The sequence below is a fragment of the Eleutherodactylus coqui genome, chromosome 3 (genome assembly GCF_035609145.1).
Source record: "Eleutherodactylus coqui strain aEleCoq1 chromosome 3, aEleCoq1.hap1, whole genome shotgun sequence".
Taxonomy (NCBI): domain Eukaryota; kingdom Metazoa; phylum Chordata; class Amphibia; order Anura; family Eleutherodactylidae; genus Eleutherodactylus; species Eleutherodactylus coqui.
The window spans coordinates 202942867-202960887 of record NC_089839.1 but is presented as its reverse complement, the minus strand read 5'-3'; the positions used below and the strand labels follow the sequence as shown (position 1 = coordinate 202960887).

Here is an 18021-nt window from a genome sequence, read left to right as displayed (position 1 = left end):
GATTACTAAGATACCAAACATATCGTTTTTTTGCTATACTACTTTTATTATTTTTGAAAGATATTTAATTTTTTAAAGTTATTTTCTACTGCCATCTTCCGACAGCCATAACGTTTGTATTTTTTCATCTATGCTTTTTATTGCATTTTTTTCTCGGAGACAGAGTGACCAAAAAAGCGCATAGCATAGCATTATATCATACTGAGAGCGGGCAGGCATTCTATCAAGCCACCCCACGGGCATGGCTTGATAGGCATTCTGCCATGACAGCCCTTGGACTTTTCAGAAGGCCCCCCGACTGCCATTTCACCCGCACGGCTCCCTGCAATCTCATCGCAGGGATCTGTACCAGATCCCCCGAAAATCGACCGGGGGATTTAAATTCCACTGTCAGAATTGTGGATTTGGCTGCGCCCTGCGGCCTAATTGCATCCCATGTGAAAGGTCCCTAAGGGTGCGTTCAGATGTCACTGATTTGGATGCAGATTTTGTCAAGGATTTTGGTGTGGATCTGCAAAAGATTTCACCCTTTCAACTGAATTCAAATTGAAAGGGTGAAATCTGCTGAGGATCTGCACCAAATCAGCTATGTGTAAACACATCCTCAGGCTGCCTTCGCGCTGGCGATAAAGTTGCATGAATGGAGAGTGAGTGAAAACGCAGAATTATGAAACCAATGATTTTCAATGCTTTCATTCCCATTTGTGAGGTTTTCCGTCCTGCGAGGTTCCGAGATTTGAAAATTGCAGAATGTCCCATTTCTGCGTTTTGCGATTTTTTTTTTCTAGCCCATGTTTCCCTATGGAGCCTCCTTTTTATCGCAACGCTCAGCTCTTCAATTTAAATTCAATGGAAGAGCTGAAATCTGCTGCAGATACACATCAAACTCTGCAACAAAATCCGTATGAAATAGTGTAAATTTTGACAAATTTTGGTGTGTACTTGCTGCAGACTTCTTTTAGGACACGGAAAATCCGCATCAAATCTGTTACATGTGAATGCACCCCAAGGCCGATTTCACAGGGGCAATAAAAACGCACGATTTTTCGGCGATGCGAGAGTGCGTGAAGTCGCTGGAATATGAAGCCCATGTGTTTCAATGTCTTACTTCACATGTGCAATGTCTTCCATCATGCTATGTTGCATGAAAAAAAATCGTGGCATGTGCTATCTTGCTGCGATATGGTTTTTCTTTCTTTTTTTGCTCATGCTTCTATATGGGGCCTCCAAAACATTGCATCGCAACGCACGAACGTGCAAGGTTCGTGCAATGTGTTTTTAACATTAGCAACTCCTGGTGTTGTTTACTGTGTGTCTATCTGTCCATCACTATATAGATGCTAAAAAGGAGAAGAACCAGGCAGCATTCATTAAAAATCCTCTTCTTTATTAGAATAGCATGAGGAAGCAAGCAGCTACGTATCGACCCTGTGCTTGGGTCTTTGACCAACGGTGGACCCGGGGAGTCGGGACCCTAACTGGGCTACTGCATAGTACCTTGCACCAGCGGTGTGACTGAACTTTTGGAGTGCTGCTGTAACTCTTTTTCTTCTTGTGGACTATATAGATGCTAGTAACCCTCCATACCCCACTTCTCACCTCTCCACGACTATAGAGATATTAGTGACTCACCGTACCCCCATTCCTCTCTCTCCATCACTATATAGCTGCTATTAACCCTCCATAACCCCCTTCTTCTCTAGTAATACTCTGCACTCCAGCTCTCCTCTCTCCACAACTATACAGATGCTCATAACCCTCTGTACCCGACTTCACCTCTCTCCACCATTATATAGCTGCTAATAACCCTCCATACCCCCCTTCTTCTCTAGTAATACTCTGCGTCCCAGTTCTTCTCTCTCCACAACTATACAGATGCTCGTAACTCTCTTAACCCACTTCTCCTCTCTCCACCATTATTTAGGTATTGGTAACCCTCTGTACCCCACTTCTTCCCTATTAATACTTTGTGCTCCAACTCCCCTTTCTCCACAACTATACAGATGCTCATAACCCTCTGGTACCCCACTTCTCCTCTCTCCACCATTATATAGACATTAGTAACTCTCTGTACCCCACTTCACCTCTCTCCACCATTATATAGCTATTAGTAACCCTCTTTACCCGGCTTCACCTCTCTCCACTATTATATAGCTGCTAGTAACTCTCCATATCCCCCTTCTTCTCTAGTAATACTCTGCGTCCCAGTTCTTCTCTCTCCACAACTATACAGATGCTCATAACCCTCTGTACCCGACTTCACCTCTCTCCACCATTATATAGCTGCTAATAACCCTCCATACCCCCCTTCTTCTCTAGTAATACTCTGCGTCCCAGTTCTTCTCTCTCCACAACTATACAGATGCTCGTAACTCTCTTAACCCACTTCTCCTCTCTCCACCATTATTTAGGTATTGGTAACCCTCTGTACCCCACTTCTTCCCTATTAATACTTTGTGCTCCAACTCCCCTTTCTCCACAACTATACAGATGCTCATAACCCTCTGGTACCCCACTTCTCCTCTCTCCACCATTATATAGACATTAGTAACTCTCTGTACCCCACTTCACCTCTCTCCACCATTATATAGCTATTAGTAACCCTCTTTACCCGGCTTCACCTCTCTCCACTATTATATAGCTGCTAGTAACTCTCCATATCCCCCTTCTTCTCTAGTAATACTCTGCGTCCCAGTTCTTCTCTCTCCACAACTATACAGATGCTCATAACCCTCTGTACCCGACTTCACCTCTCTCCACCATTATATAGCTGCTAATAACCCTCCATACCCCCCTTCTTCTCTAGTAATACTCTGCGTCCCAGTTCTTGTCTTTCCACAACTATACAGATGCTCGTAACTCTCTTACCCCACTTCTCCTCTCTCCACCATTATTTAGGTATTGGTAACCCTCTGTACCGCACTTCTTCCCTATTAATACTTTGTGCTCCAACTCTCCTTTCTCCACAACTATACAGATGCTCATAACCCTCTGGTACTCCACTTCTCCTCTCTCCACCATTATATAGACATTAGTAACCTTCTGTTCCCCCCCTTCCCATCTCTGCAATACTATATAGATATTAGTAACCCTCTATACCCCACTTCTCCTCTCGCATAACTATACATACCCTATCTATAACTCCCATTAGGAGTTATTACGAGGGCAATATAATTTGGAGAGTGGAGGAAGGGGGTACAGATTTCCACCGCTCTCCTGTATACCCACCTCTGGCGTATGGATCTCAGCACCTGGTGGGCGCCCTCTCCCTGGTAGAGCCAGGTGTGCTGACTGTTCCTCACCAGGTCGTTCATGGTGACTTCTCGATTGCCCAGGTACCGGTGGAAGTCCCTGAGGTTCAGCTTCTTGAACTCTTCCAAGCTGAGGACACCTGTGATGACAAGATGCGGATACCAGAAGTGGTAACCCTGATAATGTCCGCCATCACATCCTACATTACACAATTACAAGCAATGCTCAATCTTTGGGGTAATCCTCATATACTTCCAGGGCTGGAGAGACTAAGGCCTCATGTCCACGGGGAAAAGAAGAATTAAAATCAGCAGCGGATCACCCGTATGCGGATCCGCACCCCATAGGAATGCATTGACCACCCGCGGGTTGATAAATACCCGCGGATGGTATTTAAAAGTGAATTAAAAAATTTCTGGAGCATGAAAAAAAATGGACATGCTCCATTTTATTGCGGATCACACGTGCGGGGGCTCATAGAGCACATAGCTCAATTGATCTCCCGCATGAAAAATAAAAGACAATTACAGTGCATCCGCAGCCCAAATCCACGTTACAAATCCGCAGCGGATCTGATTTTCCCCATGGACATGAGGCCTCAGACAACTCTTATTAGCTTTATCTTATCAGAGGCAATGTCAAGATGACTGGCTGGTTGTGGGAGAACCACGGCTGGCTTATTTGCAGGGTAGTATGGCTGTCATTCTGAAGAGGGTGCTGTGGTTGGCAATATCATAGTGGAGCTGTTGCTATAACTTTTAAGAGGGCATGAGGGGGGCACATCGGTGAGCTGTGTTATAGAGAGACTGGGTTTGTTAGAGGAACACAGTGGCTGACACAGGTATGGGGGCACCGTGATTATTACTGGTATTAGGGTATTCTGATTATTGATATATGTGGCATATCCCAGATCTATTTATCTATCTATTTTCTCTCATATCCCTCTCTCTATCCATCTCTTACTTGTTTCATATCCTGCAAAAAAAGAAGCCATAAATGTCTGATCAGTGAGGATGGCAGTATGCGTCCCCCAATGTTCCGTCTCTGTGCTAGAACTCGGCTACTAGGGGTAGATATGTAAAGGGAGAGGATGCACAATCTCCATAATAGTCTATGAAGAGTTACAAGTTTCCCATAAGTGGGGCCCTGTAGCAGGCAGGGTCAGTCCTTTGGTGGAGGAAGATGGTGGGGTAAACTTAAAAAAGATATGTCACAGGGGGCTCTATCATCCTCTCCAACGGCTCCAAAGTATTGTAGGCCCAGCCGCGCGCAGACCCCGGGAAAATAGCAACAGCGCAGGAGAATATTATTACTTGTTTTGTCTTCGTGACGCCAGTACCTCTTTGTAATAGTCCGAGTAAATAACAGAGTCCACAAAAGTTAACCTTCAAGCAGAGGTACACGATTTTCCTTTACTTCAGTTTTCAATTAAACAGTCTTAAACATTACACCGCATAAGAAAATATTTACAATACCAAGAATTCTTCCCTCAACAAGTTTGTATCCAAAAAGTCACTCTCCCTGCATTTTACCTTTGAGCATCCACAGTCCAAGTTATCTGTCGGACTACTATGGGGGGGTACTCCCAATACTTGTCAGGTACATACCACAACGACTCTCACTTTCTCCATTACGTTCCTTCTCTCTCTGCGTTTCAATCACTCATACTCTCCTCTTTACACAGTTCTTACTGGTGCTGCCAATTATGGCAGATGAACAGGGGTCCCATGCATTCGCCACAGCCAACTCCAAGAGAACAGAATCTGATTCTCACACTCCTCAGAGGAGAGGCATCCCATAGCCACAAGAATGGGCACGAGATTCTGCTCATGTTATCTTCAGAGTTTCTGCCTCCTTTAAGCAGGGTCCCATTCTCCCGAACACCTCCACATTCACCTTTTCCAGACGCTCACCCCTATCCATGACACGCACCCTTTTTCTCTCTCCACTTAACTACCACGGCTCCTCTAGAGAGGATGGCTTTTGAGCGATGATCGTAGTGTGTAAAAGGGCCTCAACTCTGGGCCACTATAGCCCTTTGCTCTGGGACCCCTATCTATCAGATACTTATGATTTACAGTATTTCCTTTTGTAGGCAAACTAGTTGTGTATTTTATGTAAGACACAGAGAACAGAAATCGTGAAATAAATGATTACCCCAGTGCTGGAGTCCAGGAAAAAAATCATGGAATAAGTGACCCTGTATTGTACATTATAGAAGCTATTACACTGTAGAAATTGTATCCTAATCCTATTCCAAGCCCTAAAGAGAGATAACACAGTCATCTCAACATAGGGCTACATTTACAAAGCACTGTGCACGCAGCCTACTGACACTGAGTACTGCGTTTGACACTTCTGATATGGAGAGTAGATTTCATGCTGGCTCACCATTTCCATCGGGATCGGCTTTAACGGCTGCATACATTTCCCGAATATTCTCAGGCGTCATCCACCTGCCATTCCCGAGACGAGAATGGGTCAATACCTGCAAAAAGCATAAATTCATGATAATCAGAGTAAAACAAAGGTCCAATCTGAACAGAGACTAATGATCTGCAATACTTTACAATACACGGACTGCTACCAAATGACACTCCACCTTAGGGCTTACTCATGTGGGCCCACGTATTATGTGCGCAATTTTCACATGTTGTAATACATGGTACTAAAAGCCCATTGATCTTTACGTGGCCCCTCACACCGGCGTTTATTTGCACACGTATTACATATGTGGAAATAATGCAGCATGTCCTATTTTATCGCGTAATACACACCAATATAGGCTATGGAGATGTAACATATGCAGCAAATATGAATACATGCGTATTTGCTGTGTACTGTATATTTTACCGGCGTGCAAAATACGCAGGACACATATGACCCGCGTAAGTGAGCTCTCAGAGTAACGTTATGTTAAGGAATTGTATATAAGCAATGTCCTAATGAATACATATATATGGCTACCGTACACCGCTGCTACACCAAGAGGGCAACGTCATGGAATCTAAATAGCCCTGCACATGCCCAGGTTGTGCCACTTATATAGGCAATGACTCCCAGTTTTGTGTGCTGTGAGACGCACTTAACTCGCACGAAAATAGAACCCATTATTTTAAACGGGTCTATTTAACATGAGCGATTTTTTTCTCGCAATGCCGTTGCGAGATAGAAGACTGGCAGAAAGACCTGTTTAAGCGATAATCGCCCATTTTTTTCAATGAGATTACATAAAAAACTTTGCCCGTGTAACTATAGCCTAGTAGATATACTGTATATATTAGGAAATTACTAATATAGTAAGCCACGGAAAAGTAGGCCGGCACCGCACTGTTATGAGAGCTGTCTAAAGGAAAACCTGTTTTTATTGCCCATAGCAACCAATCACAGCACTGCGTACATTTTACCTCAGCAGTGTAAGAAATAACAACCAATCACAGCACAGCTTTCATTTCTTACACTGCTGAGGTAAAATGAAAGCTATGCTGTGATTGGTTGTTATATCTTATACTGCTGAGGTAAAATGAAAGCTGCGCTGTGATTGGTTGCTAGGGGCAACAAAGACAGATTTTCTCTTAGATTGCTTTCATTAGACCGTGGTGCCGGCCTTCTTTTCTGTGGTCCACCCGGTATTATGTCTCCGAGGGCCAGCGTCACATATTTCAGCACAACTTGCATTTGAGAAAAAGGGAACACTGGCTACATCTAAAAATCCTCTGCATCCAGATGCCCAGGTGGCGCAGAGCCTGATGCAGCCTGGCGTGAAGAGTGTGCCCCACGGGTCTAATGAGGAGGGACGCTACACAGGAGACTGCAGGCTACTGTAATTGGCTATTTTTAGACATGTATGGAAAGATCCAGGATAGGAAAAGATTATATTTGTCCCTCGAGGCAAGATATTCTCCATTTATATAACTCACAATGGACTAAATGCCAACTGAGTAATTTAATGTATTATGTGCTGCAAATAATCACTAGGCTGAACTGGATGGACATGTGTCTATTTTCAGCCTTACATACTGTGTTAGATTTAATGGGCAAATAAGGAAGATGGAAGCGCCACCTACGGTAGTAGATGGTGGCATTTCTTCAAATTAATGTCCGACTCTTTATACAAGTCTTACTAACCAAGAACCCATACACAGACAGCTGTTTTGTGGCTATTGTCTCTAATTGAGGAGAGCACCTAGGTGAGTGAGAAGACTTGTATGGCCATGCATGCTCCTTTGGGTAATATGCAAATAAGGAAGATGGAGCAAAATCTCTGCGTGGGGCAAACACCCCGAAACAGCTGTCTGTGTATGGTGTAGTGAAGTAAATGGGTAAAGTCCTGGATGGTGTGTATATACCACGGAGTTTACTAAACTCCAGGATAAAACTCCGGAGTTTGCATGAGACAGGGGCTGTCCTGGTCACACGTATATTCCAGTCCAGGAAGTACCTGAACCTGGAACTCAGCTGAAACATAATTGAAAAAGGAGCAGGAAAATCTCAGTAAGAGAGAGATTGTGGCAGAGTGTGTTCGGCCAGACCAGAGAGAGGACAGACTGTGTGCAGAGTCCCTGGAAAGCCAGGTGAAGAGAACCTGGAGAGCTGAGGGAAGCAAAACCCTGAGGAAAGGGTTGAGTGAGAATCCCTGCTTCAGATTACAAACACTGTTATTTTGTGTGCCTTATGGACATTATATTGCTGGAGAAAGCCTGTGTTTGTTTATGACTGAGAGTTTGGCAATAAACCACCCTGCTTTACCATCACCTGTCTCTGCTGCCGCCTGACTTCCCACAGCGGAAACATACCTGTTGTGGATCCTGCTTACAATGGGTTCTGGCTTGGTTTTGAATTCCCAGTCATTGTTAAGACTTGTGTAAAAAGTCGGACATTGACTTGAAAAAATGCTGACATCCAATAGGTGGCGCTGCAGAGGTGTTGTTCCATTTTCCTTATTTGCACATGGACAATATCCTTCCTGATTCATATAATGGGCAAATACGTACATAAAGGTATGCGCGCAACGTCATATCTACTGTATCTAAAAAAGTTGGCGCTTCCCTGTATAGAAACTCTCACCATGCCCCTACATTGCGGCATAAAATCAGGTGACAGGTTTTCCGTGGATCAGTTTTAGTGTGAATCCACATTAGATGGGAAAATCCAGCGATCTGAGCGACTTACAATGAGGCCTGCCAACTACGTGGGGTTTTCTCATGCAGCGGCGTGGAGAGTAGATCAAGAATAATGTGGCGGATGGAAAACATCTGGCGAAAGTGGATTCTGACAGAAACTACTCATCACCGACAGGGGTCAAAGGAGGATGTCAGGAATCGTTCTGCTGAACAGGCGCAGCATAGTCACCAGCAGCCAAATACAACACGGGGGCTCCAACTAACGTTTTTGAAGGCACATTTCACCATTTCTTAGCACAGATGAGCTATAACAGCAAAGGGCCAGCTCCAGTGCCATTGTGTCTAAGGAACAGAAAGGTTAGACTTTCAGAGACAGAAGAGCACAAAAATTGATCGTCTGATCAAATCGATCCAGATTTCTGTTGCACTGTGCTGATGGGAGGGTTAGAATTTGGCACAAGCAGCATGAATTGATAACCCTTTCCTGTAAGCTGGTCAAAACATGTCAGCATCTCCATCTAATTTGCAGCAACTGCAAGAAGCTTCCTGTCCGCAGGGGCCGATATTCCTGCAGAACAATTTCATCACCTAGTGGAATCTATGCCACAATGAAATGCTGCTGTTCTGAACAATAAAGGAGTCCAATGTGCTACTAGATGGTGACTCAAGTAAAGGGACCATTCAGTGGATTCTGGGAACAAGAACTGGATTATCAAAATTCCTGGATTATCAAGTGTCAGATTAAAGAAATATCACTGCATATGTAGATATTCAAAATAAAGCAGTGCTGGACATGTCACTCGTGACGCCACCGTTCCGTCCTCTGCGGTGAATCCTGAAGTTGTAATAAATAGTCCACACACAGGGGTAACTTTCTGAGCAAAACCGGGAACAGTCGGTAGAGCTCGTTTACTTGAAAAAAATCTCTCAACAGTTCAACATCAATCAGCAAACATAAATGTAACAAGAGAACGGTGGTGTGACAGGGAGGAGTCTCAGGGTGTCAGACGAAGCCACAGTCCCAGTTATCTGTGGGGTTCTGCTCCCGGCGTCTCGGTTCTTTTTCTTACTTGCTTTCTCTCTACTGGTTCACACTCATGGTTAAGTTGCACTCAGCGTTGCCTGGCAGCTCCTCTCCCTCAATACTCCATATTAGCACCAAGGAGGCCTGTGTGACTTGTGCCCAGGGCAAGTAGTATTCCATCGCTCGGACTCCTCCATCTTGGGGTCCTCCTAACATGAGGCACGGTTTCTCCTACTAACTAAAAATTCTTCTCTCTCCAAAGAATATCAGAGACTCCCTCTAATACACCTTGCAAACACACTACACACAACAAGATACATTTCCCAGACATTAACCCATTCATTGCTGCAGAGGTGCAATACACATCAAATGCATACAACATAGAAGACACTGACAATGTCATTGCACAGGACAAACATTTAACATTATGGGGGGGGGGGGGGGGGGGCGTTAACTCTGGGCCACTACACACACACATAGTGCTGGATACGTATTTTCAGTTTATTTATCCTGCTATAAGTGGGTCAAATCCAGGCAACTGTTCCCCTACCAATAAAAATGAAATGTTATAGTGATGGCATGTGTATACGGAAAGTGCCAGCGCTAATATATGGTCTGGACTTTCACGATGGTTCAGGGAAGCATATAATATAAATATGGCCGCACATAACGGTTTTATGAGGGTTCAAGTGAAGCAGGAGAATTTTCCTTAGAAGAAGCTTCTATAAGGTCAACTGTACTGTACGAAGTCTTCAAAACCCTGCAGCGAAGGCAAAGTAGGAAGCCTACACATTAACCCCTTTACAACCTTGTACCAGAGACCTGTATGCGAATTAAAGGGGTTTTCCAGGCAAAAATGCTATTGATAACGTATCTTAAGGATAGGTCATCAATAGTTAATTTTCCAAGGTCTGCCGCTTGCGATCCCAGCAGGTCAGCTTAGCGGGTGCCCGATGTGAGCGCCTCTTCACACCGGGGTTGGAGTGGAAGCTACTGCTCTGACCAGTGTAGTGGACGGTGCTTGTTTTAGTTGCAGGTGCAGCTCTCATTGAAATCAATGGGAGCTGCACCAGCAACTACAAGGGATTGCCACTACGCAGGAGTCGGAGCAGCAGTTCAAACCCCTGAGTATTTGCAGCGCTCTCAGAGGGCGTCTGCTCAGCTGATCATCCAGGATCCCAAGCGGCAGACCCTGGACAATTAAAGGGGTTGTCCCGAGAAAGCAAGTGGGTCTATACACTTCTGTATGGCCATACTAATGCACTTTGTAATATACATCGTGCATTAAATATGAGCCATACAGAAGTTATTCACTTACCTGCTCCGTTGCTGGCGTCCCCGTCTCCATGGTGCCGTCTAATTTCAGCGTCTAATCTCCCGATTAGACGCGCTTGCGCAGAAGGGTCTTCTCCCTTCTCTTGGGTCTCGGCACGAGCTGCGTTCTGGCCCCGCCCCCTTCTACGCGGCATCGCATAGCTCCGCCCCATCACGTGTGCCGATTCCAGCCAATCAGGAGGCTGGAATCGGCAATGGACCGCACAGAGCCCACGGTGCACCATGGGAGAAGACCCGCGGTGCATCGTGGGTGAAGATCCTGGCGGCCATCTTGGTAAGGTAAGTAAGAAGTCGCCGCAGAGCGGGGATTCGGGTAAGTACTAAACTTTTTTTTTTTTTTAACCCATCCCTTGTGTTTGTCTCGCGCCGAACGGGGAACCTATTGAAAAAAAAAAAAGCCGTTTCGGCGCGGGACAACCCCTTTAAAGGGGTTGTCTCGCGAAATCAAGTGGGGTTATACACTTCTGTATGGCCATATTAATGCACTTTGTAATATACATCGTGCATTAAATATGAGCCATACAGAAGTTATTCACTTACCTGCTCCGTTGCTAGCGTCCCCGTCGCCATGGTTCCGTCTAATTTCGGTGTCTTCTTGCTTCTTTAGACGCGCTTGCGCAGATCCGTCTTCTCCCTTCGGCTCGGCTTGGCACCATCGGCGTTTTGGCTCCGCCCCCTTGTACGCGTTATCGCGTAGCTCCGCCCCATGACGTGTGCCGGTTCCAGCCTCCTGATTGGCTGGAATGGGCACGTGACGGGGGCGGAGCTACGCGATGACGTGTACAAGGGGGCGGAGCCAAAACGCCGATGGTGCCAAGCCGAGCCGAAGGGAGAAGACGGATCTGCGCAAGCGCGTCTAAAGAAGCAAGAAGACACCGAAATTAGACGGAACCATGGCGACGGGGACGCTAGCAACGGAGCAGGTAAGTGAATAACTTCTGTATGGCTCATATTTAATGCACGATGTATATTACAAAGTGCATTAATATCGCCATACAGAAGTGTATAACCCCACTTGATTTCGCGAGACAACCCCTTTAAGTATTAAGGACTTATCCTGAAGATAAGTTATTAATAATATTTCTACTTGGAAATCTCTATTTTCCAAATGTGAAAAAAAAATCCAACAAAAACTATTTAAAAAGCTCAACACAACTAAAATAAGAAGCGGTTTCTCCAAATTCACCACCTCCTCATGACAAGGGTATTTAGTACTTAGTGGAGCCTCTTTTGCCGTTATGACCTCCTGCAGACGTGATGCATCACCAGACAGCAGCTTCTGGCAGCCTGAGGAATCTTACCCCGTTCCTAATGGACAATGGCCTCCAGGTCACTAATATTCTTGTATTTCTGTGCTGCAACTACCTTCTTCACATCCCACCAAAGACTTTGTATGGGGTTCAGGTCAGCTGACTGTGAAGACCACTCCAAAATCTTCCAGGACCTCTTCTTACACCAGACCTTGGTGGACTTTTGAGGTTTGCTTGAGATCGTTGTCCTGTTGGAAGGTCCAATGACACCCAAACTTCAGCTTCCTCACAGAATACATGACTGTTACGTTCATGCAGCGCACTAAAGTGTCACGCCTCAGCGCGGACGCAAGATGGTGTCCTAATATAACTGCAACACTCTCCCAGCATTTGCAGGGATTAATTACACCTCTCCAGGTAAAGATGGAAGGACCCATGTCCCTTACTAATCAGGGAAAGCTGGGAACCCTGCCTAAAAGCGGGGTGATTGTCCTGATAAGGACAGCCCCACTGTCTTCATCTGGGACCTAGCGATCCCATATTAGGAGCATGGAGATATGTACAAAACACAGGACATGACACTGTTCACACACACAGAACACAGGACACAACGGTTCACACCTCCATACAGGGTTATGCATACCACACAGAACAGGAACCCAACCCAGAACTCACATGCATACAGATAGTAAACCATAGCTAGTCCAAGTGTCCTCACACCAAGGGGATAGAGAGTCAGCCACTCTGCTAACAAACAGGGAACAGTGTCAGGCATCACCCATCTGACACACACACATAAGACATCAGATGTCTGAAAGCCGCACCTGTAAAGGAGATAAGGGAGAAACCTACGGGTGTATGCACCTGTGCGGTCACCATACCACACTACTCGATGCACACACCACAGAACGCAAGGAGGGGAGGTATTACAGGTGTCCAGATCGTCCTCAGGGAAGGTGATGGAGACATTTCAGACAAGCATGCATAACACCAGCTCGATCTGGGAGTAACACAGAGTTAGGCCTCTTGTCCACGGGTGGGTCGGATTTCGGGGGCGGCAGCCCGCAGCGGAATCCCACCCTGCCCGTGGCAAGGGCACATTACTGACCTGTCCAGATCCGCTGCATCGCTGTGCAGTTCTTCCATCTTCTTCACTGCGGATGTGGGCGTGCGTGCTGCTGCACATGTGCAGTGTAGTTTTATTTTTAAATCTTCTGCTTTCTCGCGGGATCATTAACTTCAATGGAAGCCGTCTGTGCAGGACCCACAGCAAAATGGAGTATGCTGCGATTTGTTTTCCAGATCAAAGGGTCCGCAAATCAAATCCGCATGCTTAAAATTAGCCGCGGGCGCCCATGATTGTCTATGCGCGGCTTGAACAGCAGATTGTCTGCTTGGGTGCCCTATACAGATTCCACAATTCAATTCCGCCCGTGGACATTGGACCTAAAGTACTAAAACGACCAGCATCTTCTACCAAGAGATGCTGGTCTTTATGTGCAGCAGACCAGAGTGGATTGGCTGGTGGAGAATACCACACTCAGCAAGCTCAATTAACCCCCACCTGTGAAGCTGGTTAATTGTGCTCATGGAAACCGGTAGAACCACAGGTCCCAGACGCACAACCTAACAATGACATTTTCTCCTAGGATTTCCTGATATGTGATTGAACCCATCTTGTCCTCCTCACGCTGCAGATATCCAGAGAAAGCAGAGCAGCCCCAGAGCATCACCGAGCCACCGCCATGCTTCATGTAGGCAAAGGGTTATTTTCGGCGTACGCTTCATTCCTCTTCCACGAGACATACCGCTGATCCATAGGTCTGAGAAGTTCCAGTTTTGTTTAATTGCTCTGCAGAACACAATCCCCAAATCCTGCGACTATTTATATGGTTTTTAGCATATCAGAGGTGACTTTTCTTGTGCTTTTGGGTTAGAAGCGGTTGTACATCTTGGAGTTCAAGTATGAAGACCTTCAGTATTTAGTATGTGCTTTACTGGGCAAACAGAAGCCTCATTGCCTGCTGCCACCAGATCTTGCTGCAGGTCTTCTGCAGTCACTGGATGGTTTCTGACCCCCTGCCTCCTCAGGAACTTGTTGACAGTCGGTGACAGCGTCCTCTTCCTGCCACATCCAGGCGGTGCAGCCAGTGTTCCTCTAACTTTGAACTTGTGAACTGCTTCTATCTATACCTCTAGGAATATTCAGGCCTTTGCCATCTTTTTGTATCCTCCTTGTTTGTACAAGGCCATGATCTCTTCTCATAACTTTTTGGACTGCTCTCCTGACTTTGTCATATTTCTAACATGCCATCCAATGTCGCAGTCACAAAGATTTGTTGCTTAGCTCAGAGGATTTCTTGATAAAATTGTATTTCACCCACTGCAGGCAAGAAATGAGTGCTCCTAGTTACTGACAGCAAGCAGAGCTCTTCAAAATGGTTCCACAGCAACAGAAAGAACAAGAAAGTTGTAGAACTTTTCAATATTTAATGATTTGACTTTGTTTGCATAAAACCAGAAATCTCCTATAAGTCACTGATGTTCTTGGCAGAAGAAAAAACGGACAATTTATTTTCCTTGCAGCCTCATCCTCCGGATGAACACAGTGTGCAGAAGAGCCATTAACTGCAGGGACCTGCTTCTTCTCACTATCTACCACTACACAACCAGTGACAGCTCCACTCCTGTGTCGGGGGAGGGGGAGGCATGGCATCCACAGATATAAGATGGCATGCACTGACAGCCTTAAGGTCCTTTTACATGGAACGTTATCGTTCAAAAAATGATTAAAACGAGCGAAAATGAGAGATAATCGTTCAGTGTAAATGCAGCCAATGATTGAACGACGAACGATAAATTGTTTTTTTTTCGTTCGCCCATATTGTGCAGGCATAAAAACCATTGTTGGCTCATTCACTAATCGTTCGGGTTAAATACCGATCGATCAATCGTTCTCAATCACTTATAAAGCGAATGTGAACAACTTCTCGTTTGAACGAGCCAACAATGTATCTGCCTGTTTAAACAGGCTGCACGATAAAACATTGGGTATAAACGGACCCTTAGCCATGTGTACCCCGTGTGCTCACAAAGGGCTACTGCTTGCAGGCAGGGCACCGGGCGGATGTAGGCTGGGTGCGATCTCCACCCTTAAAGGGGTTGTCCCGAGGCAGCAAGTGGGTCTATACACTTCTGCATGGCCATAATAATGCACTTTGTAATGTACATTGTGCATTAATTATGAGCCATACAGAAGTTATAAAAAGTTTTATACTTACCTGCTCCGTTGCTGGCGTCCTCGTCTCCATGGTGCCGACTAATTTTCGCCCTCCGATGGCCAAATTAGCCGCGCTTGCGCAGTCCGGGTCTTCTTCTTTTATGAATGGGATCGCTCGTGCAGGATGCCGGCTCCGTGTAGCTCCGCCCCGTCACGTGCCAATTCCAGCCAATCAGGAGGCTGGAATCGGCAATGGACCGCACAGAAGCCCTGCGGTCCATGAAGACAGAGGATCCCGGCGGCCATCTTCAGCAGGTGAGTATGAAGACGCCGGACCGCCGGGATTCAGGTAAGCGCTGTGCGGGTGGTTTTTTTAACCCCTGCATCGGGGTTGTCTCGCGCCGAACGGGGGGGGGGGTTTAAAAAAAAAAAAAAACCCGTTTCGGCGCGGGACAACCCCTTTAAGTTCACTTGGCTAGATGACCATCTTTCTCTGTGCCTCAATATCATATGGAGCTACAGGAATTATACTTCACCTGGCTCTGTCACCTAACCACTGATGTTCCAAAGCGCAGCTGTCAGGCCATCAGTGCCCCCACAATAAAATTGCTTAGTTCTGAGGCCGTATTTATGTTATGAGCTTGGTTCTGGTGCTGTATTTATTTCCTAAAGTTGGTTCTGGTACTGTATTTATGTACTGAAAGTGGACCTATTGTTGTATTTATGTTATAAGCTTGGTTCTGCTATTGTATCTAGGTACTGAAGTTGGTTTGTGTTGTATGTATGTTATAAGCTTGGTTCTAGGACTGTATTTATGTACCGAGCTTGGTTCTGGTGTTACATGTATGTTAAGAGTTTCTGCCACAGCATTTCCTCACTGAGCTGTTCTAGTATCGGTATGCTGCAGCTTTACTGGCAGACTCCATATCATTACAATGCATTTTTTTTCTTATATTTAAAAGAATATATTCTATTTCCATGCAATTTCAGTCTGATTTTTTCTGTCCGAAATAGTACTGAAAAAAAACGCTCATGTGAATACAGACTACAACTGGAAACCGGTTGAAGCGGTTTTCCAGGACTCCAATACTGATGATCTATCCTTGGGATAGGTCACCAATGTCCAGTTAGTGGACGTTTGCTACTCAGGCCCCCCACCAGATCAGATGTTTGAAGAGACCACAGCACTTAACTGCGTGCATTCGTCACTTCTTACACCAATAACATCACATTAATTTGTCATGTGACCTGAGAACAGCTAGATTCAATTCAAGTGAATGGGATTCAGCTACTATACCAGACACAGCTGACATACAAAGTAAGACCCTGTGCCTAGTAGGCAGTGAAGAGGATACAGTGTTTGCTCCAGCTCTGCAGCCTCTTCAAGTAGCTGATTGCTGGTGGTCCAAGCAGTCCAAGCCCACCGATCAGCTACTGATGGCCTATCCTGAGAATAGGTCAACACTGAAGTCCCAGGAAACCCCTTAAGCTCTTAGTGTATGTTCACGTGGTAGAATCCGGCACAGATTTTTCCATGTGGATTCAGTGTCTAAAAACTGCAGAAACAATTTGCAGCTCGGCAATATTTGGCCGCAGATACTTATGCAGATTGCGCCGTTTTCAGTGGACAAATCCATGTGCAGAATTCGAGATGCGGAAATAGTTCAGAATCTGCCTAAAGCAATGAGATGTTACTTCTTTTCTTTTCAGCATGTGGATTTGAAATCTGCACAAGGAAAAAGTTTGCACTATATACACTATGTTGATAAAAGTATTAACCCGCACCAATTCTGTGTTGTGAAGTGATGTGAAGTGATGTGCATTAGGTATAAGGGGGAGAATCACAGAGATATCTCCCAGTACTGAAACCATCAGCATGCCACCAGGGGTAGAGCGGACAACGGGGTCTGGTAGTGGTGGGGTGGTGTCACCAACTGATCAGTACGGGACATCGCAGCACTTTTGGACCTACCAAAGTCCACTGTTGGCCATGTTATTGGAAGATGGAAGCCATCTGGTGTGCGGTGCAGCCACGTTCAGGGAGACCTCGTAGATTGACAGAATGTGGACAACGAAGCCTTGTACCAGCTGTGAGGGCATCACACACCTCATCTGCCGTCGTCAGGAGGTGTCACAGGACATTGGAACATCCATTAGCATCAGAACCATCCGTAGGGAACTGCATGAGAAGGGTTACCATGGACGAGCGGCTGCACACAACATCACAGCAGTGACTGCACAGCGGTGCCTGCGATGGTGCTCGGAGTGTCGGACTGTAAGTGGAAGCAAGTGTTGTGGACGGCTGAATCACACTACACAATCTTCCAATCAGATGGCAGCACATGGGTGTGGCGGTTGCCTGGAAAAAGGTTTCTACGTGACTGCATCGTCCCAATAGTGAAGTTTGGAGGAGCTTCTATTATGGTGTTGAGGTGTTTCTGCTGGGAAGGACTAGGGCCATTGGTTATAGTGATGTTCACCCTCATTGCCAACGGGTACTGAGACATTCCAGACAAAGTGGCATCACCTACCCTGTGGTAATACTCTGGTACAGCTCCGTGTCTCTTCCAACATGACTGAGCGCCATATCATACAGCACGCAGTATTGAGGCTTGGATTGAGGAGCAGAACAACTACAGACTTCATCGCTTAACCCAAAGTCCGGATCTCAATCCCACTACGCATCTTTGGGACGAACTAGAACACCATATCCGTGCTCGCCCATCATTACCCACATCACTATCTGAGGCTCTCCTCCAGGAATGGAGGCAAATCCCTCCACATATCTACTGGAATTTGTGGAAAGTGTCCTAGGAG

General features: G+C 45.8%; 1 protein-coding gene across 1 annotated transcript in view; it reads right to left on the bottom strand.

Annotated features, from left to right (window-relative positions):
* Window positions 1-18021, bottom strand: part of P4HTM (prolyl 4-hydroxylase, transmembrane) — a 72579-nt gene that overhangs the window by 27929 nt on the left and 26629 nt on the right. The window contains exons 4-5 of the mRNA XM_066596814.1: window positions 5644-5740; window positions 3229-3391 (exon numbers count right to left, since the gene is read on the bottom strand). Of these exons, the coding sequence (XP_066452911.1) occupies window positions 3229-3391; window positions 5644-5740 (260 nt within the window). The remainder of the gene's footprint in view (window positions 1-3228; window positions 3392-5643; window positions 5741-18021) is intronic.